At 43.5% G+C, this 23,168-nt stretch overlaps 1 protein-coding gene across 2 annotated transcripts in view; it reads right to left on the reverse strand.

The window, feature by feature from the left end:
- The window catches only part of rnf220b (ring finger protein 220b), a 29,594-nt gene extending 11,125 nt beyond the window's left edge, over positions 1–18,469 (reverse strand). For both annotated transcript variants that reach the window (XM_032526890.1, XM_032526889.1), the window contains exons 1-2: positions 17,940–18,469; positions 16,045–16,656 (exon numbers count right to left, since the gene is read on the reverse strand). In XM_032526890.1, the coding sequence (XP_032382781.1) occupies positions 16,045–16,636 (592 nt within the window). In that variant the 5' untranslated portion in view covers positions 16,637–16,656; positions 17,940–18,469. The remainder of the gene's footprint in view (positions 1–16,044; positions 16,657–17,939) is intronic.
- Between the last annotated feature and the right edge of the window lie 4,699 nt (positions 18,470–23,168).

Raw genomic sequence — 23,168 nt, forward strand, 5'->3', positions numbered from 1 at the left:
CCCTCTGTCTCTCACGCCTTTTTTTGCATCCCCTCGCGGAAACCTAAATGACTTTTCCCGACACGCATCGAACGTTCCCAAGCTTTCTGCGCTCTGCCGCCCGGAACATGGAGGCATCAGTAAACAATGAAATCTCTGGGCTGAAATTGAATTTATAACCACATTACCTGCACAGATAACGTCTCCGAATGGCGCCGCGATAAGAGCAATGGGATTTGATTTTCAGGTGTTTTATTGGTCCACTTTTTGGATAAGCCCCCCTCCTCCAACTACAGCATCTCCCCCACTCTTCACCGCTTCTCCACACAAACATCAGATTTAATGGTGTGGAAGTGGGCTTGCTTGAATAAATGGAAGGATGTGTGTGTGTGTACATACTTTTGCTGAAGCCTGACTCTGTGCATGTGCTGTGTTCTCATAAGTGACAGTTGTTGGTTCATGACCACCTTTTTACACATCTCCATCCCCCTGATGCCCTCCGCCTCCACCCACATAAACCCTGTCAGTATCAGTCAGCCTCAGCCCCTCTTTAGCCTGGGGGTTCTTAGACACACAACAGGGGGCTGTAAAACCTGCCTGTGGGGCTTGTTAACTGTTCCCTCACTACGGCAACTGGCTCGGATGGATTGGCCCTCTTTCACCGGGCTGTGCAGACTTTGACTGGGTCATCTCCTAAAGGATTCACTCTCTCTGTGTCTCCGATTGTTTCCTTTTTCTGTCTTTGTGTCTCGCCAGTTCAGGACCTCCTTTCCTGGATGTCTAGCCTTTGTCCAGCTGCCATTTGCTCTCTTCACTTACTGTTCCCACTTGGGAGGAAGCTTTTTTGGCTGTAGTCAAGTCTTGTTCCGATGAAACAAAATCAGAGAGGTATAATTTCTTTTTTTCTCTATTTTGTGGTAACTTTAAAATTGACTAAACTATTTTCATAATCAGTTTATAATGGGGCTTGTATGTACAAATGGAATCCCGAAGAAAGGGATTGTCATGGAAAATAAATATGTACACAACAGATTGTCAGGAAGGAATCACACAGATGAGTATACATGATGAGCATGCTGAATACAATCTCTCATCTCCCTGTGGATTAAAAGAGAACACACCCTTGGGGCGAATAACTCATTAGGGCGCTGCCATATCTCTCTGCCCTGTCCTCCCTATCAAGAGCATCATGAGATAGTAAAGTTCATGTTTTGAAACAAAACAAGATATTGCCATCCTTGTCGTCTCTATTGTATGATTGATGCTCAAATCCTGTTGTTCTGCATCAAGACGTGGACTGTGATCGTCTGCGTTCAGTGCTCGCCACGGCAACAGAGAGATCAGAATCCCGCTGACAAATCCTTAAAGCATCGAGTTCCCCTGAGGGCCTGGGTAATGGCCGATGCCAGCGCCCATATGACGGCTGCCAGTTCTGCTGATGCAGACGGAGCAGAGATGCCTAACGTGACCTTTAGTGAATGCCACATCACATCAGGCCTGGATGTCACCCGCTGACATTATGCTGGGGCATGAAAAGGCTGTTCTGCAGGGGAGACATGGTGACGAACATCCCCCCGGTGACAAACCTGTGGACGTGGTATAATTCTGATTGACATGAGGAGGATTGGATGGCTTTGAATGGCAGTGGACGTACAAGTGAGCATCCAGGGTAGGATGTGGAGCTTGTTTTGCGTTGGCTAGGTCTGTTTTTCTCTGTGTTCACTGGCGATAAAGTGCTGAGACAACTCACTCCAACTGGCATCATTATCCCAATCATCAAACAATTCTCTAAGCACATCAGAAATCCCTCTATAAAGTCATAACAAGCACAGACTCTATATAACCAGTAGGCATGTAGAGATTGGCGGGGGGAGAAAAGTTAACGCTTGGCGGCTTACACTGCAGTGGTGGGTTGAGTAGGCAGGTCCTTGGCACACTTTCAGAGGAGATGGAGGGCTATAAAAGCCATTGGCTCCTGCCACACCTGTACCCCACCCTATCCCTAGGCCTGCTTCCTATTTAAAAGCATCACATGCAGGATATTAGTCAGGGTTTTTTGCCGTCTGTGAGGTAGAACTAACCTCTGAAGCATAGGGGGGAGAGGGGAAAGTATGCAGGCCGCCGTTTGTTTTTTATTGGGGAAATAATGGCCTATTGAGAGGTTGGGTATTTAATGGGCAACATAATAGGCCCTGTAGTAACACATCTGCTATGAGCAGAGTCATTTCCTCAGCTTTCAAAGGCTGCTGCTCTAGCCTTTGAAACAGCAAGTTTAGTTGCTTTTGACTTACTACTTCTAGATATCTGCTTTTTATTAATTGCAGGATTGCTACACCGGTGATACGCAAAATGTGCTGCTAGGCTCCATGTTCAATCCTAACCACATTCAACGGCCAATGAAGGCACACTCCCTCTTCTGGCTTGACCTCAAATCCCTCACTGTCCAATCTCATTCCAGCATCCTTCAAAAATATCCCTCCTACTTTGCAATCAGTTGTGTTTAATGTATTAAAGACACTCACTACAACCACCGCAACCTTTGGGCCTTGCACAAATCAATGCCTCGTTAGACCACTAATGATCATTCATTGACTAATAAGATCTGTATCAACCTCTTGTAGAACATTGATTGGCCTTTGGCCTCTGTAGTGCTGTGCGCATTACGTGGACAAAGGGAGAAGGCAGCTATAAGTCCTGGGGAGTCAGATGATGAAAAAGCTCCTGGTGGGAAAGGACAGGAATCCTAAACCCCAAATAGACTCATTCCGAAGCACCTCAGGCCAAAGCCCTTTTCGTCTGCCCTACAGATCAATGGACATAACCTCTCTGAAAACAGGTCAATCACCACACAAACCCCCAATTTCTCTACCTCTCTTTCTTTCTCTCTCTCATCTTCTCCATTAGTCACTACAATTGCTCCATCAGGTGCGGGCGTGACTCGGCATGTATGTGTCCAATCATCTCGTTGATGGAGAACGGACTGGGTAGCTGTGTGACTGTGTCCCGTTGAACATATTTCCCTTCTCAGGACCTCAGGGCAAAGATCGAATCCTGTCTCCGCTTCACTCCAACCAATCAATCTAGCCCTCATTGAGATGCATGGCTCAATGATCTTTGATTGTGACTTAAAGATTGGAGACAGGGAACGGAAGTCATGGGGGAAAGTTAGGGCTGTCCTTGGGTATTTGTGATAATATGAGGCTACTTACAAGCCACCTCCTATTTGCAGGTCTATTTGAAGACATTTGTTCTGAAATATCTGAAAAAACTCAAGTCTGATGATTGCTGATGGGGAAAGAGCTTATGAAGGCCAATTAAGTTGTTTTATTATTTTTGCAACATTAATGAACACTAGAAGTCCTCAAAGATCCACTTGGTTCTGTAACTGAGACCCAATCCAAGATCTGAGTTGGATGGGGCCCAAATTATATTCAGCCTAACTGGGTCAGGTAGGGTTCCATTTTAAAGTTGCCACTACCCAAGTAGATCCAAGAAAACTTGCTATCAGCAGGGTGAGATGAAGGGTGTGAACTTTGGAAAAAGTGGGAAAATGACTGACGTGAGGAATACAAAATAGTTTTGCAAATAGTGGACAAAAATGACGAACAAGTTAGCTTCTCTATTCTGTCTGTTAAGGTCCTGTTTGGGCATCGTGGATCAGGTCTAATTATTGGTTCTGACTGTTCTTGGGTTTCTTTGGGAATCGGGTTTCCAAAATCATGGACCCATGGAGACCTACCTGTTTCAAGTTCTACTTCTCTCTTCTTTCATTTAAACGGTTATCTATCTACTGTCAGTAGTTATGATCCTCCAAAAGCTGAGATGTAATCAAGCTCATACTCTGGGCAGCAAATCCCAATTCAGACTTTGACATTTGTTAGCTGACTGCTGTCTGTCAAAGTCAGTGCAATTCCATTGGATCAAGAAGCTGCTGACAGCGGACAGCAATAGAGATGTTCACCGGTGGCCTGTCACTCACTCTGATGCCATCAACCTGCACTGGCAAGACAGACGGAAATATACAGAGATCCAACTCTGTCACACTGTATCATACTGTCAGCAGGACTCAAACCTCTCTCAACACACTTCAGGCAACCAATTGCCATAATCGATTTAACTAATAAAAGTTTAACTTGAGTTCATTTTTGCCAGGAGGGAAAAGTTTTTTTCTGGTGCACCTCAGTTACATATTCATCCCATTTAAGGGATTATACAGTCTGTTTTGGGTTTAAAAAATCTACCACACTTGGAGTTTGTTAACACGATTAAACCAAAAAGCATTGATCAAACTGAAAAACACAAGTGTGCTTCTGTTGGCTCTTCAAAAGATGCCATTTTGCAGTTAATGGCAACGTCAACGCCCTGCTTGTTAGCATTTTTAGCAGCCATGAAACCAATTGGCACGAAAAACTGCAAGTTTGTTTGGCCTCGATGAGTACTTTCCTCTGGAAGTAAGTAACTCATGAACTCACGTGTAAGCCTTCTGTGAGGTATTTATATTTTATGTACAGGCGTGATTGCTGCAATATATTTTCTTTTCCTTTTAGTATGTGCATGGGGAGTTGACGCAAACTTGTTGATTAAATTATAAAAATTATTTCTGTCATGATCATGTCAACGTCTGAGTTTGCGCTTGCATGTGTGTGCGCGCGTGCGTGTTTGTGTGTGTTTGTGTGTGTGTGTGTGACAGAGAGCGAGAATTCATGTTTAAGTTAATGATTATGCTGTCGCTTATGTTATGCCAGTCATTTTTATCTTCCTTTTATTTATGTTATCTGCTTTGACAATATAGGCAATTTTTTTGTCATGCCAATGAAGCTCTTTAAATTTAAAGAGAGAGAGAGAGAGAGAGAGAGAGAGAGAGAGAGAGAGAGAGACATCAAAATGCTAATAGACAGATCACAATCCCTCATTAGAGGGTAATTAGATTGGCTCCAAAACTACAGATCACCATTACCCGGCCCACTGATTAATATACATTAATAATCTGTGTGTGTGTGTGTGTGTGTGTGTGTGTGTCTCTCTCTCTCTCTCTCTCTCTTCTCCTCATCACTTCTCTCTCTTTTTCTTTTCCCCTCTCGCTCCTTCTCTCAATTAGTGGTTAATAAGGAGAAAATAAGGGGATCGCTCTATTGCTTGCACCAAGTACTCAACTTTATAAACAGTCTTGGACAAACAGTGTGTGATTGTGTGTTGAACTCATTGAAGAGTTTAATTATACAAGGACTCATCTGTGGTACTACAACAACTATAACAAACTATAAAAGTGAGTTCTACTATGTATTTTATTAGCTGTGATTATTTTTCTTACAGCAGTATCCACAACAAAGAGAGCTCTACTCCTGCCTGCTGTTTTTGGTGTTGTCTGCTTCTCCATCATCGAGTGATTTTCTATATTTCACAAAAAAGCCTTGAAAATAAAATTCACAACTGAGCTTTTTGCACCAAGTAAGCGACTGCACTGCCAACTCTCACACATTCAGTTCTGAAGGCACAAGCACCAGCACTCTGTCACATGCTCTTAAACTCCCTGAAGAAACATCATGCTGCATTTTTGGCAAATTCAAAACAACGAGACTTAATAAGAGAAAAGGGAGTGCTTTGAGCACATACACTAACAGTGAATGTTTTTTAGCAAGGCAAAACTGTTGATTTACTGTGTTCTTATTGCTGCTATCAGATGCACGAGGCTCATTCAGAAAATTCAAATGAGCTTCCCAGATGGGGGTGAGAGGTTTTATGTATTTGCATAGTTACAGCATGTAACAAAAACGTCTGGACAGAACTTGTGTCATAATGACTCCAGATGAGTTTGCTGGGAAATTAAAGGACTAGAAAGAAGGAAACACTAATAAGAAAGACTAATACAAAGAAAGAGGAAAAAGAAAGTTTTTTTTTACTACAAAACCAAACACCTTCAGCAAAGCATTGAATCACCAAGCATCAACCCTGACTAAAAGCACAGCGTGTGCAACATTGAAAAGTGTTGCTGTTCTGTGAAATCCGACTTTTAACTTTTTTGAGATTACCTAAAGGTTTTCTGAACCAACATTTTATTATAACAGTGCTGGTCACTGTTTTGCCAGAAATCCATAACAGTAATAAAAATGCACCATAACACTTAAAATGCCAGAATATGCAACATACTACATAATTTGCAGGTCCGCGGTGATGGAAGGCTGTCTCATGTGGATGCGTGGACAGTTTTGTTGTTATTGCTAAGAATACCTCACGGTGGCGGCAGAAACAAAGCACTATAGCTTTCACATGTTTTGAACTACATTTTCCTTTTCAGCCGGTAATTTGGGGTAGCTGACACACACTGTCCTGCTCTTCCAAAGAAAAAACACCCACCTGCCTTCCCCTCACACACCTGTCCCACATAAACTTTGTGTAGTGCAGGTGAGCAGCGGAAGCCTTAGCCATTAAGGACACGCTAATACACTTCAAACAAAATCTTAATTGTTGTGTTTCCCATGCAGGCAATATGCGGGGTAATGATAAAAAAAAAAGCCCCGCATTGGTCCTCAATTGCAGTGGTAACAGGCCCCCAGTCAGAACTTTTTGGACACCACCTCACAGCGCCCGTCCTTCTAGCCTCATCAGCAGGTATTATCAGAGATAAACCATCTGCCAACCCCCCCCCCACCCCCCTACCTCCACTCCTCCAGATAACATCTGATACTGTCAGAAACAGTGTTGACTGCTGCTAGGACATGAGGACCACAAGCACCTGGTGCTCTGTGATACACCTGTGTTTGGGTTAGTCACACTTCCTAAAGGATGTTATTGTGTCTGCCTGGATGAGCAAACAATTAAGGAAGATGAAGATCGTTTTATCTTCGAATAGTGGAAAGGTACAGATGATTGAGCAGCTTATCTTTAGTAACCCACACACAAAGGAAAGGATGAATTGGGCATTTAAAGCACTGAGCTTTGAGGATTACTTCATATTAAAAGTTGAAGACATCTCAGAGGAAAATTTTCTTTTATATAAAAAACAATATCTAGGGAAATATTTGTGTAAACATAAAAATGATTATTTTTAGCAAATGTTTTTAATTTTTCTAGAAAAGTTTTAGATGTACAGGTTACACTATGATTTGCATAAAAGTATGAATATTGTATGAAACTATTTATTGTGGTTGTCAACATTTTCTGTTATTTTCTGCCAACTTCAAGGATGTTACAGTAAAGTTACTGCAAGATCTAAGTTGTAAACTCTTTGTCATATGTAATCCAGAGAGGAGAGCGACGGTCCCTCAGACAACATGTAACATAAAATCACATTCAATACAAACAAATCCAACAACACCACAAACCAGAGCTTACCAAAATGAATTAATGTTGATGGCATTAGTTAGTTCTAAACAAAATGTAATATCATGAACTTCACAAGTAAATATTTGTTTCAGGGCTGTAGTGTTGGATTCAATTAGATTTTACAATATTCAAATTATTCCGTCCCATCCATGGGATGAAATAATTTCATTTGTGCATTGACACATTTGCAAGTATGCTGTCTAAATGCTGAAATATATTGTGGGATTTAAACTGGAAACCAAAGGGAGCAGTAAATAATTATTTTAGTTGTTTTCCTTTGAGGATAAAGGGCACAGAATCCCTGCATGCTGTGTGTGGTATCCCAGCACCAGACTGACTTCACTCTGCCCTGAAGTCTTGTTGAGAAAAAGATATATTACGCTTTAATACAGCGCTCTGAGTGGACGGGCGACCCTCCCCATCAAAGCAGAAATCACTGTTGCTGATAGTTTTATTTTGTGTGTGTGTGTGTGTGTGTGTGTGTGTGTGTGTGTGTGTGTGTGTGTGTGTGTGTGTGTGTGTGTGTGTGCGTGCGTGCATGTGCGTTAGTGTGTGAGTAAGTGTGTAAGTGGATTTGTCAAAGAGCAAGAATGAAGTGAAACTAAGACTGTGACTAGTGTGCACACATTGTAATAGATTGTGTGTGAGAAAGAGGACGGGTGAGAGGGTAGCAATGTGTGTATGTGCTCACGTACATATTGTTTACACACACCGCCTGTGTAGCCTCGGTGAGCGCAGCGCAGTGTGAGCCCCCGTCGATACACCCCTCCGATCTCCCCTGTCAGCAAACACAGGAGAACAAAGAGGCCTGTGGCAGCGCCAGCGGGTATAGATCTTCTCCCCTGTGTTCTCGCTCAGCAGGGTCACACAGGAGCCGCTCACAGTTCAATCTCCTCCACTTGACTGATCAGGAGCTTTGAGCCGCTGCTAATGAGACTGGACCCTCTCCAGTCTGCAGGATCCTGAACCAGCCCACCCAGAGTAAAACTACACCAAGTCCATGAGTCCACTCTGACACAAGGAGCTATTTCAAACTATCAACATAAAACTAATGAAAAGCAATTATTGGTTATAGACATTATTGGTTAAAGCCCCTTAAAGTCAAAGTTAACTTACAATTGTTAGTAAAGAGGCACTGATTCAATGTGTGTGGTATGGATTTTACACTAAAATATGTCAAAATATTCAGGTGAAAGTTAGCTTTTACTGTAAATACCCAAAAGTATTCATCTTCAATCTTACAACAGTCATACCGCCACGAAGAACAACTATGGATCACCATGTAGAACTAAAATATTAAGGTGCTACAATACAAACAATTTTTTTTTTTTTTAAGGCATGGAGAAATATCCATATTTTCCAAGGGGGACTTAAGCTGAATATATTTTGTTGGATATTCAATGACTACACATTTCTATAAATTAAAAGATAAGTATTGTATGTTTTTTGTGGACTGGAAATGTCTCTGAGAACAGTATACTGTAAAAGGACAGTAACATTTCCTTTAAAATTCACATTGTGATTTAAAAAATGATTTAAGGATCAGCATTACAATCAATTCAGGTCAAAGAGTTTCAACACAACACCACACTTGCAGTTGATTTTTCTACGATTAAAAACAATTTCTATTTTTCCATTTTCTTCTAATAATGCCTAACATTTTCCAATGAAAAAACTTTTAAATACTAACGAAATTCTGGTAAAACTGCCATGGAAACTTGATTAACACTTTCAGCTCACTCTAAACTGGATTATCAGTGTTAAAGTTGCTGAATGACTTTTCTTAAGTGAAACTCTGCTACAGTAGCATTTCAACTTGATGTGTGATAATGGTGTCATTTGCACTGAAACAACACAGCATGTATCCCATAATCATTGAGTGATTGATTTGTAGTTGCACTAATAGGGTCACAAACGAAACAATAGGATGTGTAAAGCAGAGTCCCTGCTCTTACTCAGCCTCACAGACTCGCAGCGGGCCTGCTGAGCGCTGCCTGTGTGGTCTGTGGGGACAATTAGCACAATCTCCATACTAATAGCAGCCTGTAATGGACACTGCTGAGCCTGCCAGCCACTGTGTGTGCCTGTGTGTGCCTGTGTTTTTGCATATGCACGTGTGTGTGATGGAATGTTTGCATACGCGCATATCCTTCAGTGTGAGTGTCTTCCTGTGTGTAGTTGAGGATCTGCCTGCCCTCTGGTGTGTGTGTTAAGTGCACAATGAGTTCCTGTGTGTGTGTGTGTGTGTGTGTGTGTGTGTGTGTGTGTGTGTGTGTGTGTGTGTGTGTGTGTGTGTGTGTGTGTGTGTGTGTGTGTGTGTGTGTGTGTGTGTGTCTGCCTTACCAGTGTATATGTGTGCAAGTAGCCAGTAGCCTGTATTTTACTGAGGTGAACCCCCACCCACCCACCCACCCCCTTTGCTTGCGGCTCTAACCCTGATGCGCGACTACTCATTAGCACCATAATAAAGAGTTGAGACGACACGTAAAAGGTTATATACTGCTGGACTGCTGTTTTCCTATCAATTATCAGGCCTGTGATTTATGGCCTGGACCCAATGCTATTCTCTGAGGAGAATTGGGGGAGTGTTTACACCCCTACACAGCGGGGAGTGAGGGGTCAATCCTGGCAAACTTTGACCTTTAAGGCAGGGGTGCACCGGCCCTGATGGGAGTTTGCAAACAGCTAAGCAGGACTGGAAGTGACAAAAATCGATCAATAGAGCTTTAAAGATGCACGTGTAAGTAATCTGTACTGATTCATGTGTTCCATGAAGTGTCACATGGTTACATTTGTGACTTTCTCTCAAAGTGTCAGAATTCTGATTTACTGCTTTAGGGGAAACTATTGAGTGTCTGTTATATAGGGAACAGCAAATGAGTCCATTGTCTAATATTTTTGTTCTTTCACCCAAACTGTTCTACTTTTCTTAAGATTCAAAAACATTACAAAAAATGCACATTGAATAATCTACACTGGCTACCAATCCTGTTCATGAAGCCACTGAATGATGTCGGGACGTCATGTATTTGGAAGGAAAGCTATATCACGCCTGGCATGCCTTTGACATATTAGCTTTTGTCAAGCTCCTCCACAGCTGGGAGACTTACAACAAGCACAAGTGACATGCTGTAATGAGATCTGTGCGTGACACAAGGCAAACACACATACAACACACACATACTGTATATCGTATATATATATATGTGTGTGTGTGTGTGTTTGCCATCCAGGCGTGCAGGATTGGTGTGGTCTTGCTGTCTGTCTGCACTGCTCCTCAGCAGCATGTGTTTAACCCCAGCATTTGGCCTCCCTGCCCTCTCTATCTGCCTGACTGATTTGTTAGGCTCTGGGGACAAGAAGGAGGATGTGAGTTTGTGCATATGTGTGTGTAAGGAACATGAATTTCACTCTACAGAATAACCCCTCTGCCTTTACCCCAAGACTTTCACACACACGCACACGCACACGCGCGCAACGCGCGCACACACACCACACACACACACACACACACACACACCACACACACCACACACACACACACACACACACAACACACACCACACACACACACCACACACACACACACACACACACACACAAAAACCAGGTCTTTGATGTGAGATCAGAGGCAGCCGGGATGCACAGTCAATCAGGTGCGTAGAAAGAATAAGTAGAAAGAGGGAAAATGGAGAGAGGAAAAGAAGGAAAGATGGCCTCTGTTAAAACAAGGCAGTTGTTTTAACAACCCCTGGGCCCTGCACTCATTACAACCCTTTTTCTCTCTCTTTATCTGTCTGTCTGTCTTTCTCAACACACTCGAGCCTCCCTCCATCTCTTTACACAGAAGCAGCGCTGTTCGTGTGGGCCGATCACAGTAGGCGCTGGAGGCAGATGCAGCGAATACAAGATGTGTTATGACTCACGTTACGGCAGAACATTCTGTTGACCGTCTAACAGGTGCTAATGGTCACACAAAAAGACCCCCACTCATACACACACATACACACAGATGTCCCCATGCTACTGTAAAGGCCTACTGCTAGACTTATAGAAATCCTGTCTGTCTCTGACAAGCTGTGTGGTCCACAGCCTGACACGCTGAAACCAATAAAAAATACAGCAACCTGCATGGAGACCGTAACACACAGATACAAACACTGCATCCACAAATACACAATCATTTGGAGTGCCTGGTAGAGTGTGCACCCCTGTACAAAGGCTTAGCCCTTGTCACAGCGGCCGTATTTTCACTTCCGACCTGCGGCCCTTTGCTGCATGTCATTCCCCTTCTCTCTCCCCTTTAACATCTTCAGCTATATAATAAAGGCCTAAAATATCCCCAAAAATTATAAAAGAAAAAAAAAACAATCATATATAAAACCACAAAGATAACCCGTAAATCTAACTACATGAGGAAAAAACCTCCATGTTCTCTCTCCCCAGCCCTTATAAGATGAAGGGAAAGGAGGTAAAACGCCAAGAAGAGTTTCCCCTCCTGCCAGGATGAAAGCCTCTTTTACTTGGGAGAACATTAGGAGAACAAACTACCATCACAACAGGAGGGGGAACAGTCAACCGCGGCGTGCTCTCACATCAAACACAACCACCATTAATATTGTAATTCTTCCTTCCCCAGTGCTTGAAATCAAGAACAAGACTTCCAATGTGGTCAGTAAGAGACTGAACAACACGCTGCAATATGCGATGCTGTCAAGTAAAATGGCCAAGTGTTTTTTCTTTTGATTTCTTAGAAAAGTGTGTTTGTGACAGATCACACTGACACAAAATCACAGAACAAAAGGAACATAAAAAAGAGGCATAAGCATATGGTGAGTGGGACTGTTGATGCATGGAGTGCACTTGCAAGTTTGCCTGATAAGAAGGAAAATACACCCAGGGAATAATAGCGGGCAGCGTACTATATGTGTATGCATGAGCATTGAGTGGTTGCTATTGATCTCCTGTGGCCCGCCAGTGGGATGTAAACACTGTGTCTTTCAACAGGAAGCTCCACTCAATACAAGCAGCCGTCAACGACTGCTACACAGAAAACACAGCGAACAGACACCCTTATCAAATCAGCACAGATAGAGAGTGTGTGTGTGTGTGTGTGTTTGTGTGAAAGGGAGCAAGATGTCAATATAGCGTATACACTTATATGCACAAATAGGTGTATGAAAAACACGCACATACGACTGCCATGCAATGGCATCATTTTGATTATTTGACTGATTTAATGACTAAATAACCTCAAACTCCTGACAGCAGTAATATGCTAAGATCTAAGTCACATCTATCTAAACAGCATACACCGTCCTTCAAACACTCACACACACAGAGCATATAAGCTGTGTCTGGATCAAGCTCAAACCCATCAAACCTCACCACAGAGATAAGCCATGTGTCAAATCTAAGATTAATCTATTTAATATTGATTATTTTCGGGCAAGCACTAGTCCGCTAACAATAACCGACCAAGGAGCACACTTGCACTCTGAGCGCCTCTGGTGGAGAATTCTCAGAATTTGTTAAGCGTACACGTTTTCCCTTTATTAACTTGCCGCAAGATTTCTTTTTTCTCTCAGGTGAAGATTTGGCAAGTCTCTCTGCCCCTTCTTATGTCAGTGGGGGAAGCCTTTGATGCACAGGTTTTGTTGTGGTGAAGAGTTCTGTCCATGTTAAATGCCTGCAGATTCAATACTAGTCTATTAAATATCTATCATGTGTTACCCTACCAAAGTAGGGATGGGACAACCGTCTCTTTTACGCAAGTTGGTTCAACCGGACGGTCGATGGTTTGCCTCCCGAATTTATAGATTCGGTCACCGGTCACCAGATTCGGAACGCCAGCTGGCCACTAACATGTATATGTCTGCATGCTTAACTGTTAATGTTGGCGACAAACATTTGTGAAACTGGGCGCTGACACCATGTAAGTATGAGTACTGCTCACAGATCTTTTTTGTGAAACTGGCTCCATGTAAGCCCATTATTTGTTTCTGAAAGAAAAAAAAAGAAGGAGGTGAGAAAGCTGTGTTAAATAGGTGAACTCACTGACATAAAAGGCTACTGCCAATTGGACAAAGGTTGACCATCTTTTTAGTTTGGTGGCCTTTGTGGATGTGTTTGTCTACTCTGCAGGTGAAAAGTTTTCACTTTTCTGACAGCCATAACCAGGAGTAATGCGCGATGCATCACATCCCGGTGGCTCTTAAACATCTGGCTCCAGTTATCACAGCTCCCACTCAGCTTTGCCACCACGATACAGACTTTCACACACATACGTACACACATCACGTGTGTTTTGCCACGCCACTCCTCCGGTTTCCCCAACTCGTGTTTCTGGTAAAAGGCCATTTTAGTTCCAGCTCAGGCCTGCGGCGGAAAGCATCTCCCTGAGGAAAATAAGCATGAGTCGCTCCAGTGAAGACATCTGCCCTTTGAAAGCGAGCATGGCTGTTTGAACAGATGTCAGAGCACACCGTGCATCTCAGACGTTCCCTGATAAAACAGAGACGAGTCTAGGAGGGAGAATCGACAGAAGACAGACACTAAATGGACAAAAGGCGACGTCCACTGGCAATGATGGGAAAAGGTGCCCTCCCTGCATGTTGTGTAGGCTGACAAGGAGCAGCAACAGGAACTACAACACCTAGTCACCTGTGCTAAGAACTTGGAGACCATGTGACATGGTCTCAAAAAGTCAAATGCAATTTTTTTTTGTTTTTTAGAAAGGTTTTGATTCATTCAGAGGACAGCTGACATAAGCAAAATCATTTCACTTCAGGTTCAAAATTACTTAAACAAAGTGCAGGTATATGTAGTTGAGCATTGTCAGCCACAGTGCCCGGGGAACTCCAGCTTTGAGGCCAGTGTTTTGCTCAAAGGAAGTGTCAAGCATATTCCTAACATCTGACATGGAGGCCGAAACACTTGGAGTAAGCCCATTAAGACACAGGGAGAACATGTAGCCCAACACAGAAGGTCAATTCAATTAAGAAGTAAACTTAAAAAAGTATAAAAGTAGGTTTTTAAGGTTTAGTTTGTACTTGTGAGTATTTGCATTGACATTGCTGCAGCGGTGTGGAAGCAGTAGAAACACTCTCACAACCCAAGAAGATTTCAAGCTTAACAGTTAAGACTTTTGGTCCTGAAGTGACTGTCTGTTACCCAGTCAAGAGGAACAAGTGTATGTCAGACTTAGAAAAGTGCTGGGAGCTCAATTGCATTAAAGCTCTTAGTTTGCCTGAGCTCCAATCTAATTGGATAAAGCTGGAAAAGCAGCTTCCAATGTGAATCAATTTTTTTTTCCCTCAAACTCATTTTTTTTTGGAGGAGAGATGCTCCCCATGTTCCATCCCTGCCCATCTTTTGTCCTTGTCAACATTCCCCAAATGAGATTCCCAAAATCAGGAGGTGAGGGGAGCACGCATGCACGAGTGCACAGAGCAAACATTGTCAGACAGACACACCTCTCACACCAGCATGCTGGCTGGCATCGCTTTCCTTTCCTGTCCTTATTAAAATTCCATATTGAGATTCCTTCCTGCCACTCCGCCTCCCTGGCCCTGTCACTCAGACACCAACCAGCGACAAAATCAGCAAGTTTTAACAAAGACACACACATATGCATAGAGACACACACGGCACACAATCCAAACTTTTCTTAAGACAACTCGTCCCTGCTCCCGCCCTTTATGTGTGGGATGAAAGTTTCCTTTAGGTGATATGTATGAGAGCGTGTATAAGCGTCTCCCTCTCCATCTCATGCCCCCCCTTCTCATTGTCATTATTTTCTATGGTGTCCCCCTCTGATCTGCCGAGCCTTTGGGTGCTCTCTCTCCTCACTCTGTCTTTCTCTGGTCCCTTTCATCTGTCAGGCGCTCCCCTTGGCGACCGCCACTGAGGGGGTTTGATTTCCCATCATGCCTAGCATTGCCTCCCTGACTCTGGCTCCCTCTCTCCCCACCCCTCTCCCTCTGAGGCGAGTGTTGTGCCCCCGCGTCGTTGGGCAATTATCCCCAGGAGTAATGAGGAGCGGCTCTCCCTCTGCGCCGCACTGACTGACACCTCTCCCACTCATTTGTCAACAAATCAGACGGCTGGTGTGGGCGGCCATATTGAGCTGAGGGTTGTCGTTGGGAAGCTCAGGCGGAGGCGCATCGGCGCGTCTCTCTCTCTCCCTCTCTCTTTTTCTCTATCCTCCTCCATCCCTTCCTCTGTATCTCTGCCACCTCGTTATCTCTGACAGGGTGTCATTCGTTCCAACTCTCACTCCTCCTATGTCAACCCGCCACACGCTCCGATGTATTTGTGTTTCTCAGCCGCCAAGAAAAGTCTGACTTCCAATAGGCCTAATGGTCGTATGTGGCTAATGATCACTAAGCAGAATAAGTGACAGTATTCAACTTATTTTGTGTCAAAGTTGATCACAGCCAGTTGCTGTAAACACTTTGTACAAATGCGATGAAGACCACAGTGCAAAAGGGAAAATATTTTTACATGCGTCTTTACTCACAAAGGCTCCTTTCAATTTGTCACCATTTGTTGCTGCAGCTGTAGAGGATATGTGAATCTCATCTGCCATGGCATGTCAGGCTGTGCAAGGTCTTTGATGTGTCAATTAAAATGTACGTTTCAATGGATACGTGATGTGAGATGGGTGACTGTGTGTGAACTTTACATGTGCCATGCTTGTTTACATACCAAAATGTTTCTGTGAGTTGAGTGTGTACTCACTGTGCTCTTTGCGCTCCTCCGGGCTCGATGAAGCCTCGCCATCAGACAGCAGGCCAGACATGGAGAACAGCTTCCTCCCTGAGTCCTCCACAGCTTTGAGGGATCCTCCCGGGGAGCCGAAGTCAAACTCCTTCCCCTCCACCTCTGGAAAGCAGCTTTTCAGCCTCTTGGCAGGGGTGAAAGCCGACTGGTAAACCCCCGACTCCCTCTCTTCTTGCGGGGAGGAGAAAGGTCGGAAGGCGCCCACTCCGCTGTGGTTGAGCATGCTCAGGGTGGAGCAGTCCAGGTTCGGTGGAGTGAACTGGTGGTGCAGGTGAAGCAGGGAAGCTGGGAAGTCTCGGGAGGGAAAGGTGCCTGACATGGGGCCCTGGCGCTGATACATGGAGGTGAAGGTGTAAGAGGCAGAGGGGAAGGGGAGGTGGAGGTCCTTCTCAATGGAAGTGGGGACACCGAAGGGCCTCTGCGCTTGGCAGGGGACGGAGGCGTCTCGGCCGGCCTCGGCAGTGGAGGCGAGGACCATCAGGGCGGGGGAGGCCAGTGGAGCTGGCAGATAGGAGGGGCTGTCCATCTTGAAGGGGCGGTGGAGGTCCATTCACCTCCCTGTTAGTGGTCCTGAGGAAAGGGAGAGCAAGACACACAGGTCAGTCAGGTGGAGAAGGCTGAGCTTCAACAGGACATGACAAGAAAATACAAACAGTTTCAAAAGATAATCTATTTTAGGTTCTTTTTTCTGTCAAATGTGGCGTACAATTTTTTTTCTTCATTAATTGAATTGTAATATTTAACTTGACTTATCACATGGATGAATAGAAAGTTTGATCAAGGCTAACAATTTTTTTCATCATTTTGTTAAGTTTAGAGGGATTTTTTTTTTTGTATCCCCAACGCCAAAAAACACACCCAGTTGCAACTCCAGAGGCATTTTTACAATTACAGTTTTGGACTAATTTCAATGGAAAGGAGATGGAGGAGGCCTACTGTGCCTGTTAATAATTACGACGGAATGAATTGCCAGTAAAACACACACGTAGTGGAAGCCTGAAAAAGAAACATTTGATAGTGAGGTATACGCAATTGGATGTGGGGAAATCCTTCAAAGTAGAATAAAACAACGATCCCTCTTTTTTTCCTCTGTGATAAATTAATTTTCTCAGTAAATCAATCAATTGTAAATAATGTCAATCGTGTACAATAAAATCAAATATGAGGTGCGCCCTTTTAAGTAAAATAAGCATCCAGGAAGAAAAAGCTTTTCAATATTTCAGTTCTAAAATGTGACACACCAACCTGCACATCACCACCTAAGGATTAAGTTAGTTTAATTATTTAAAATAATACGAAACGGTTTACCAATAATATAATAGAATCGGGCGAGAAACAAACAGCTTTATCTGGTCCACTGTTACTTAAACTGAATTGTAATACATAGACAATGATTGGCATTTCTTGGAAAAGGCCGAAATAAGAAAGTAAAGTTTAGGCCCACTGATTCACCGGCAGTCTGTTCCACTTAATGAATTTACACATGCTAATTTAAGGAAGAGAATTAAAGTTTGCACTGAGTGGAAGACTTAATCGACTTAAGACACTACACCTAAAGAACTTAAAAATATATAAATACAGTGTGTGTTGCAATTCGGTGTAAATTCAGCGACTTTTTACACAATCTAAAACGCAAAGGTCAAGATTTGACACTGTCATAATCCCAAGAATTCCAATTTTCTCAAAGTCTTTACATCGTTTCAAACCCAAGAACACAAGTTCGCTCACTTCAGAGTAAAAACTAAGCTTCTCGTCCGACAGAACACATGGCAATCCACAAAACCAATAAAACAATTACAACAAATGAAGCTGTAATCATTTTGTGTTGTCACGCAGCATCAGCCGGCACTCACCGTGTAGGAAGCGAGATTTATTTCGCCGTCAAGCAGCTCTCTCGCTCTCTTTCAACTTCTAATTTCAAGGCACTTTCTCCCGGTCGCGCAGGAAAGAGAGGAAAGAAGAAGAAGGAAAAAAAGTATATATCTATTAATATATATATATTTAAACGTGCAGCTGCGGCAGCGTCGGCTTCCCCGGTCCTCCTCCAGATGTTCAGCGTGTTAACACTGAGTTACCGCTGAGACGTGCGGAGTTCAGAGAGGTGTAGTCGCTGCGTTTCTGGACTGGATCAGGGCATCAGTGAGTGGACTGGCTGCGGGTCGGTCTGACTCTGTTGGTCTCTCCTTCATGCGCTCCGTGTGACAACCCCCCCCCCCCCCCCTTCTTTCCCTGCCCTCTTTCTCTGTAGCCTCTTCCCCCCCTTCTCCCCTGCTCTCTCCCCATGAGACGCGCTGCCTGCGATGGACACATTGAATTTGTTGTTTCTTGCCCTCACTGGATATGTTAGTGGAATTGAATCAAAAAATAAAACACAGTACACAATTTTGCCAAAGGAAAGAAAAAGTTTCTTCCATATATGTGCCATAATGTACCATAATAGCCTATAGAATAAAACAAAAACATTCTTAGTAAAACATTGTCTATTCTCTCTTACAACGATTGTAACTTTTACAAGAATTACACCTGTACCTTGAAATTTGGAGGATAACATCCACCAAACATATCCATATTAAGGTTATACATGCACTATATGAATACTTTTCACCATAAAATGTTTAAATTCAGTGCATTAGGTAGGCTACAAGTTAACCCCCTAAAGTCATCACTTTCACTGTGTGTGTGTGTGTGTGTGTGTATGTGTGTGTGTGTGTTGTGTGTGTGTGTGTGTGTGTGTGTGTGTGTGTGTGTGTGTGTGTGTGTGTGTGTGTGTGTTACTGGAGTTATCCTCAGTGGCTTGCTGAGCCTGTACAGTCTCCAGCATGTCTGATTGACACGTGGGAACATTCCCTTTTGATGAGACACAATGCATACCAATGGTATTATTTGTCACAGATAATCTGCTTTCAACTCCAACACATTACACACAGCGTAATATCTGCATTATTCATATCTGATTTCCAGCATATTGTCAGAAAACACATCTCAGAGCGCCACAAATCAGCCCAAATCACTCTTAATTTGTTTTTATCGGTATTGGTATTGCTTAAAGACTTTTTGAAATAATGTAATTGAAATAATTCCTTATTCCCCCGAGCCAATCCAGAGGCTTTACACTGCTAATCTAATGTGACACGCAATTTCCGTCTCTCAGACGATTGCTTCCCCTCAGGTCCCTGTCTTTAATGAACAGCCATTTGGCTCTGAGCCTGTGTGTGTGTGTTTGTGTGTGTGTGTGTGTGTGTGTGAGATAGGAAATGAGTGAATTAGGAATATCACAGCCAAGAAGAAGACACAAGAGGATGCTTGTGGGGAGACCTAGCTCAGAATCAGTGGGGTTTAGCGTGCTAAGTCAGCCTGACAACAAACTGGATAATTGGGATATAAAAATAAATATTGACTCTCTTGCCTACATTACAAGACTGAGGAGAACCATGATTTAGCCTGGACACTTCATCTGCCCCTGAGATGGAGGTTCCGTGTGAGCCACTTCCTCTCACGCCTAAAGACAGCCGGTTGGTGAGGAGGTGGAGGGCCAGACAGCAGATGCAGACCTTTAAATGGACACATAAACCACAGTCCAGACTGACTCTGTAACAGTCTTTCCCTCGGACCAGAAGGGGAGAGTGTAACACACGTCTGCCTTGTGACAAGGCAAGGTCATTAATCCGCTTAGGGGGAACCTCTCTCACACAGATTGTTTTGGGGTTAGACTACCACATGCCACCACACACACACACAAACTTTTAGTCCAGGATTAGATAAGACTGAATTCCCAAATCAAATCTGCTCAGGGCAAGGATAAGCTTTGTTTTATTATTATTATTATTATTATTATTATTATTATTATTGTTATTATTATTATTATTATTATTATTATTATTATCAAGCAAGGAAACTGTGATTCTACTCCTCAACCAGAAATTGCCAAAAACAATATCTTAATTGGCAGATGATCAGTAAATACACTCACTACAAGTGGCTCATTGACATTCTGATTATTATTTCTACCCTGTTCCTCCAATTTGTGCTAGTGGCTGTGGGTGGTGTATAGTGGATGATGATGGGTGTGTGTCCTGCAGGCTCAGTGAAGTGTTAATGATGTCCCCGCTGCCTCAGCCAGGTTATGGCACAGGGGCCGTTAGCCGCCCTGGGTAAACTGCATGGCTCCCAGAATAAATTGCCACCCGGAGCCACGCAGGCTGGTCAGCCAGCCAATTACAGGCCTGCCCGCTCAGCTGAGGATGATGGGATACGATGTTAATTGTATGTCTTCATTTTCTGGCAGAAGGTGAGTCACTCGGCTTGTCTTTTTGACTGCCATACGCACACATGCATGCACACAGTGCGTAGCGTCATAATGTATGCTGTTTGTGCTTTGATTGAGTCTCTTTTTTGTCTCTTTGTTCTGTTTATCTGTGTGGTCACATTCCTCTCTTCTACCTCACAGATTTGAGTTTTAAATAATTTTCAAACATTTTAATATCATCTAAATTTTACAGCCAGACCAGTTTCAGTGGTCTTCGGTGTAATACCAACAAGTAAGAGATAAGTTGAGGCAAATTAAATCAATGTGATGAGAGTTATCCGCTTCTTTTATTATGATGCCAGGGGTCATCAGCGGAGTCTTTTAACTTTCACTATGCGTAATTGGAAAGGTGAACAGTAAATAGTCACGTCTTTCTTTTTTTAAAAATCATTCCCGGTCCTTGTTTTTGGGGCATGGAGTAAACTAAGTTACTGCTGTAATCATTTCCGCAGACCAATTAGGGATAATTACCTTTTGCTGTGAGACTTACAATCTCCAATTACAGCACATTGCCTTCAAAATTCATACGATATCCCCTAATCAAAAGCAGAAGAGCAGGGAAATGAAAAAAATAAAGAACAATTTGTTTTTAAAGTGATTGTACCTGCTGGAAAAGCTGAAGAGAGATGTGCCAGACTCAAAACAAGCCTACAGGACAACAGAGTGCCCAAGCAGCAGCCTCGCAGTGGCAGCAGCAGTTGTGGAGATGAAGAGTGCTCAGTTCTCTGGAGTTAGTTGGGTAGTAGTTGTGCAGCGGAGTTCAACACTCTCCTCAGTATATCAACATAGAGACTGTCTGGTAGCAGTGCTATGGAGAGAGGTTAGCTACTATATTAACATAGGGAGAGACAGCGCCAGAGCAGAGCAGTCTGCCAAAGACTGAGCAGTGGAAGTGAGACAGAGAGAGAGACCATCGACCAGACAGCTACAAGATGGAGTGGAAGGGAACGTGTGAGAGATGAGCTGTCGAACATGACATTGTGCGTGTGCGTATGAGGGAAAATAGAAGTGTGTGTGTGTGTGTATGTGTGTGTCACAGTGTGTGTCACGTGTGTGACAGCTCCCCAAAGCAGCCAGTGAGTGTGAATGTGAGGAGGAATACAGAGAGGTGCATTATGGTCTCAATCATTGATTGCTTCCTCCCAAGGGGGCTAGTGACTGCCCCTCACCACACACACACACACACACACACACACAGACACACACACACACACACACAAGTATTCTGTATGTTTACACATTCATAGCACACCCGTGTTGACGGGCCAATACTGTTTGCATGTACTCAACTTTGTTTCTTTAGGGTGCCTGGTTAGCTCACCTTGTAGAGTGCGCACCCATATATAGAGGTGTACTCCTCGGCACAGCAGCCACGGATTTGTCTCCGACCTGCGGCCCTTTGCTGAATGTTGTTCCACCTCTCTCTGCCTCTTCATGTCTTCAGCTGTCCTGTACAAAGGCCTAAAATTCTCCCACCACAAAAAAACTTTGTCTCTATATCGCTGAAGTTAAATTCCTGAACTTAATTGTTTCATCAGACTTCAGAGAAAACACTGTACATTATACTGTAAATTAAAGTATATAGTATTCTTACTTTCAACAAATCCCATTAAAAGACCAGAATACCAGATTGTTGGTCTCCCTGTATAATGGTTATTACTGAAGACTTACATCTTTGAAAGCGGGTCACAAAAGTGAAGTTTAAAAACTTTAAAAACCTAAGACCTTGCCTGAAAGACCCACTGAATGTGGTGAGATGCAAAATTTACCCCTATTAATTTTCTATTGGATGCAAGTGAATGATTCAGAAGACATTGTGGGATTCCAGGTGATCTAGGACCAACGGCATGAACAAAGCAGGGGTCAAAAGATTTGGGGGTGAAAATGAGGACATTTACATGGAGGCACCGAAAAATTTAGTCTTCATCTCCAGTGGAAGGAGATCACAAAGATCGAAGATTACAGACACAGACTTAAAAACACAAAAATGCAGCTTGGCATGTCACGTGATTAGTTGGAGAAAGTGATTAATTGTTTACACCATGTTTGCTAGGCTAATTTCTGATGTGCAAGCGTTGACATTCCCTCAGCGACAAGCAAAAAAGTAACAAGTATCAGGAGTGATCGTCCACTGTCTTCTCTAAACAGCAGGAAATAATGCATTTGATTGGGACAATTCAGCTGTGGATTAAGAAACATTTGATGTGCTTGTGAATATTTACAGACAAAGGATGTGGGACTGACTCAAAATTAACTGCGGTGTTCATGTTTGCCTAATGGAACGGGTTACCCAGCGCAACTTCGTGGCTTATTTGTGTTATAAAGCCGTCGAAAGTCTTCCTTTTCTTCCACTCACCCTCATCTTTAGTCTTATGTTGCCATGAGAAGAGTAAAGTGCAGTGACGGCCTGTGTCCTCAACCCACCACGACCACCACCACTTCAATCTACACACATAAACACAACACTGCCCACCACCACACAGCACACCCTTTACCCTCCTCTCCCTCTTCGCCGCACCCATCTAGCCAGCCCGGGCCCCCGCCCTCTCTCCTCTCTCACCGCCACAAGGCTGACACTAATGTGACACTCTGGAAAATAATTACCAACAAACGCACTGCTGACTGCAAACAGCTCGCTCCCCTCAGTGGACTGTCACTAGTCATTAGTCTGAACCCTGGGAGAGGACAAGACCACCGAGCGGGGGGTGGAGGGGTCTGGACGATGATGAGGAGGGCCATACCGTGTGAGGAAGGAGGAATTAAAGTTGAGGAAGGG

Source organism: Etheostoma spectabile, chromosome 9, assembly GCF_008692095.1.
Source record: "Etheostoma spectabile isolate EspeVRDwgs_2016 chromosome 9, UIUC_Espe_1.0, whole genome shotgun sequence".
NCBI classification, from domain to species: domain Eukaryota; kingdom Metazoa; phylum Chordata; class Actinopteri; order Perciformes; family Percidae; genus Etheostoma; species Etheostoma spectabile.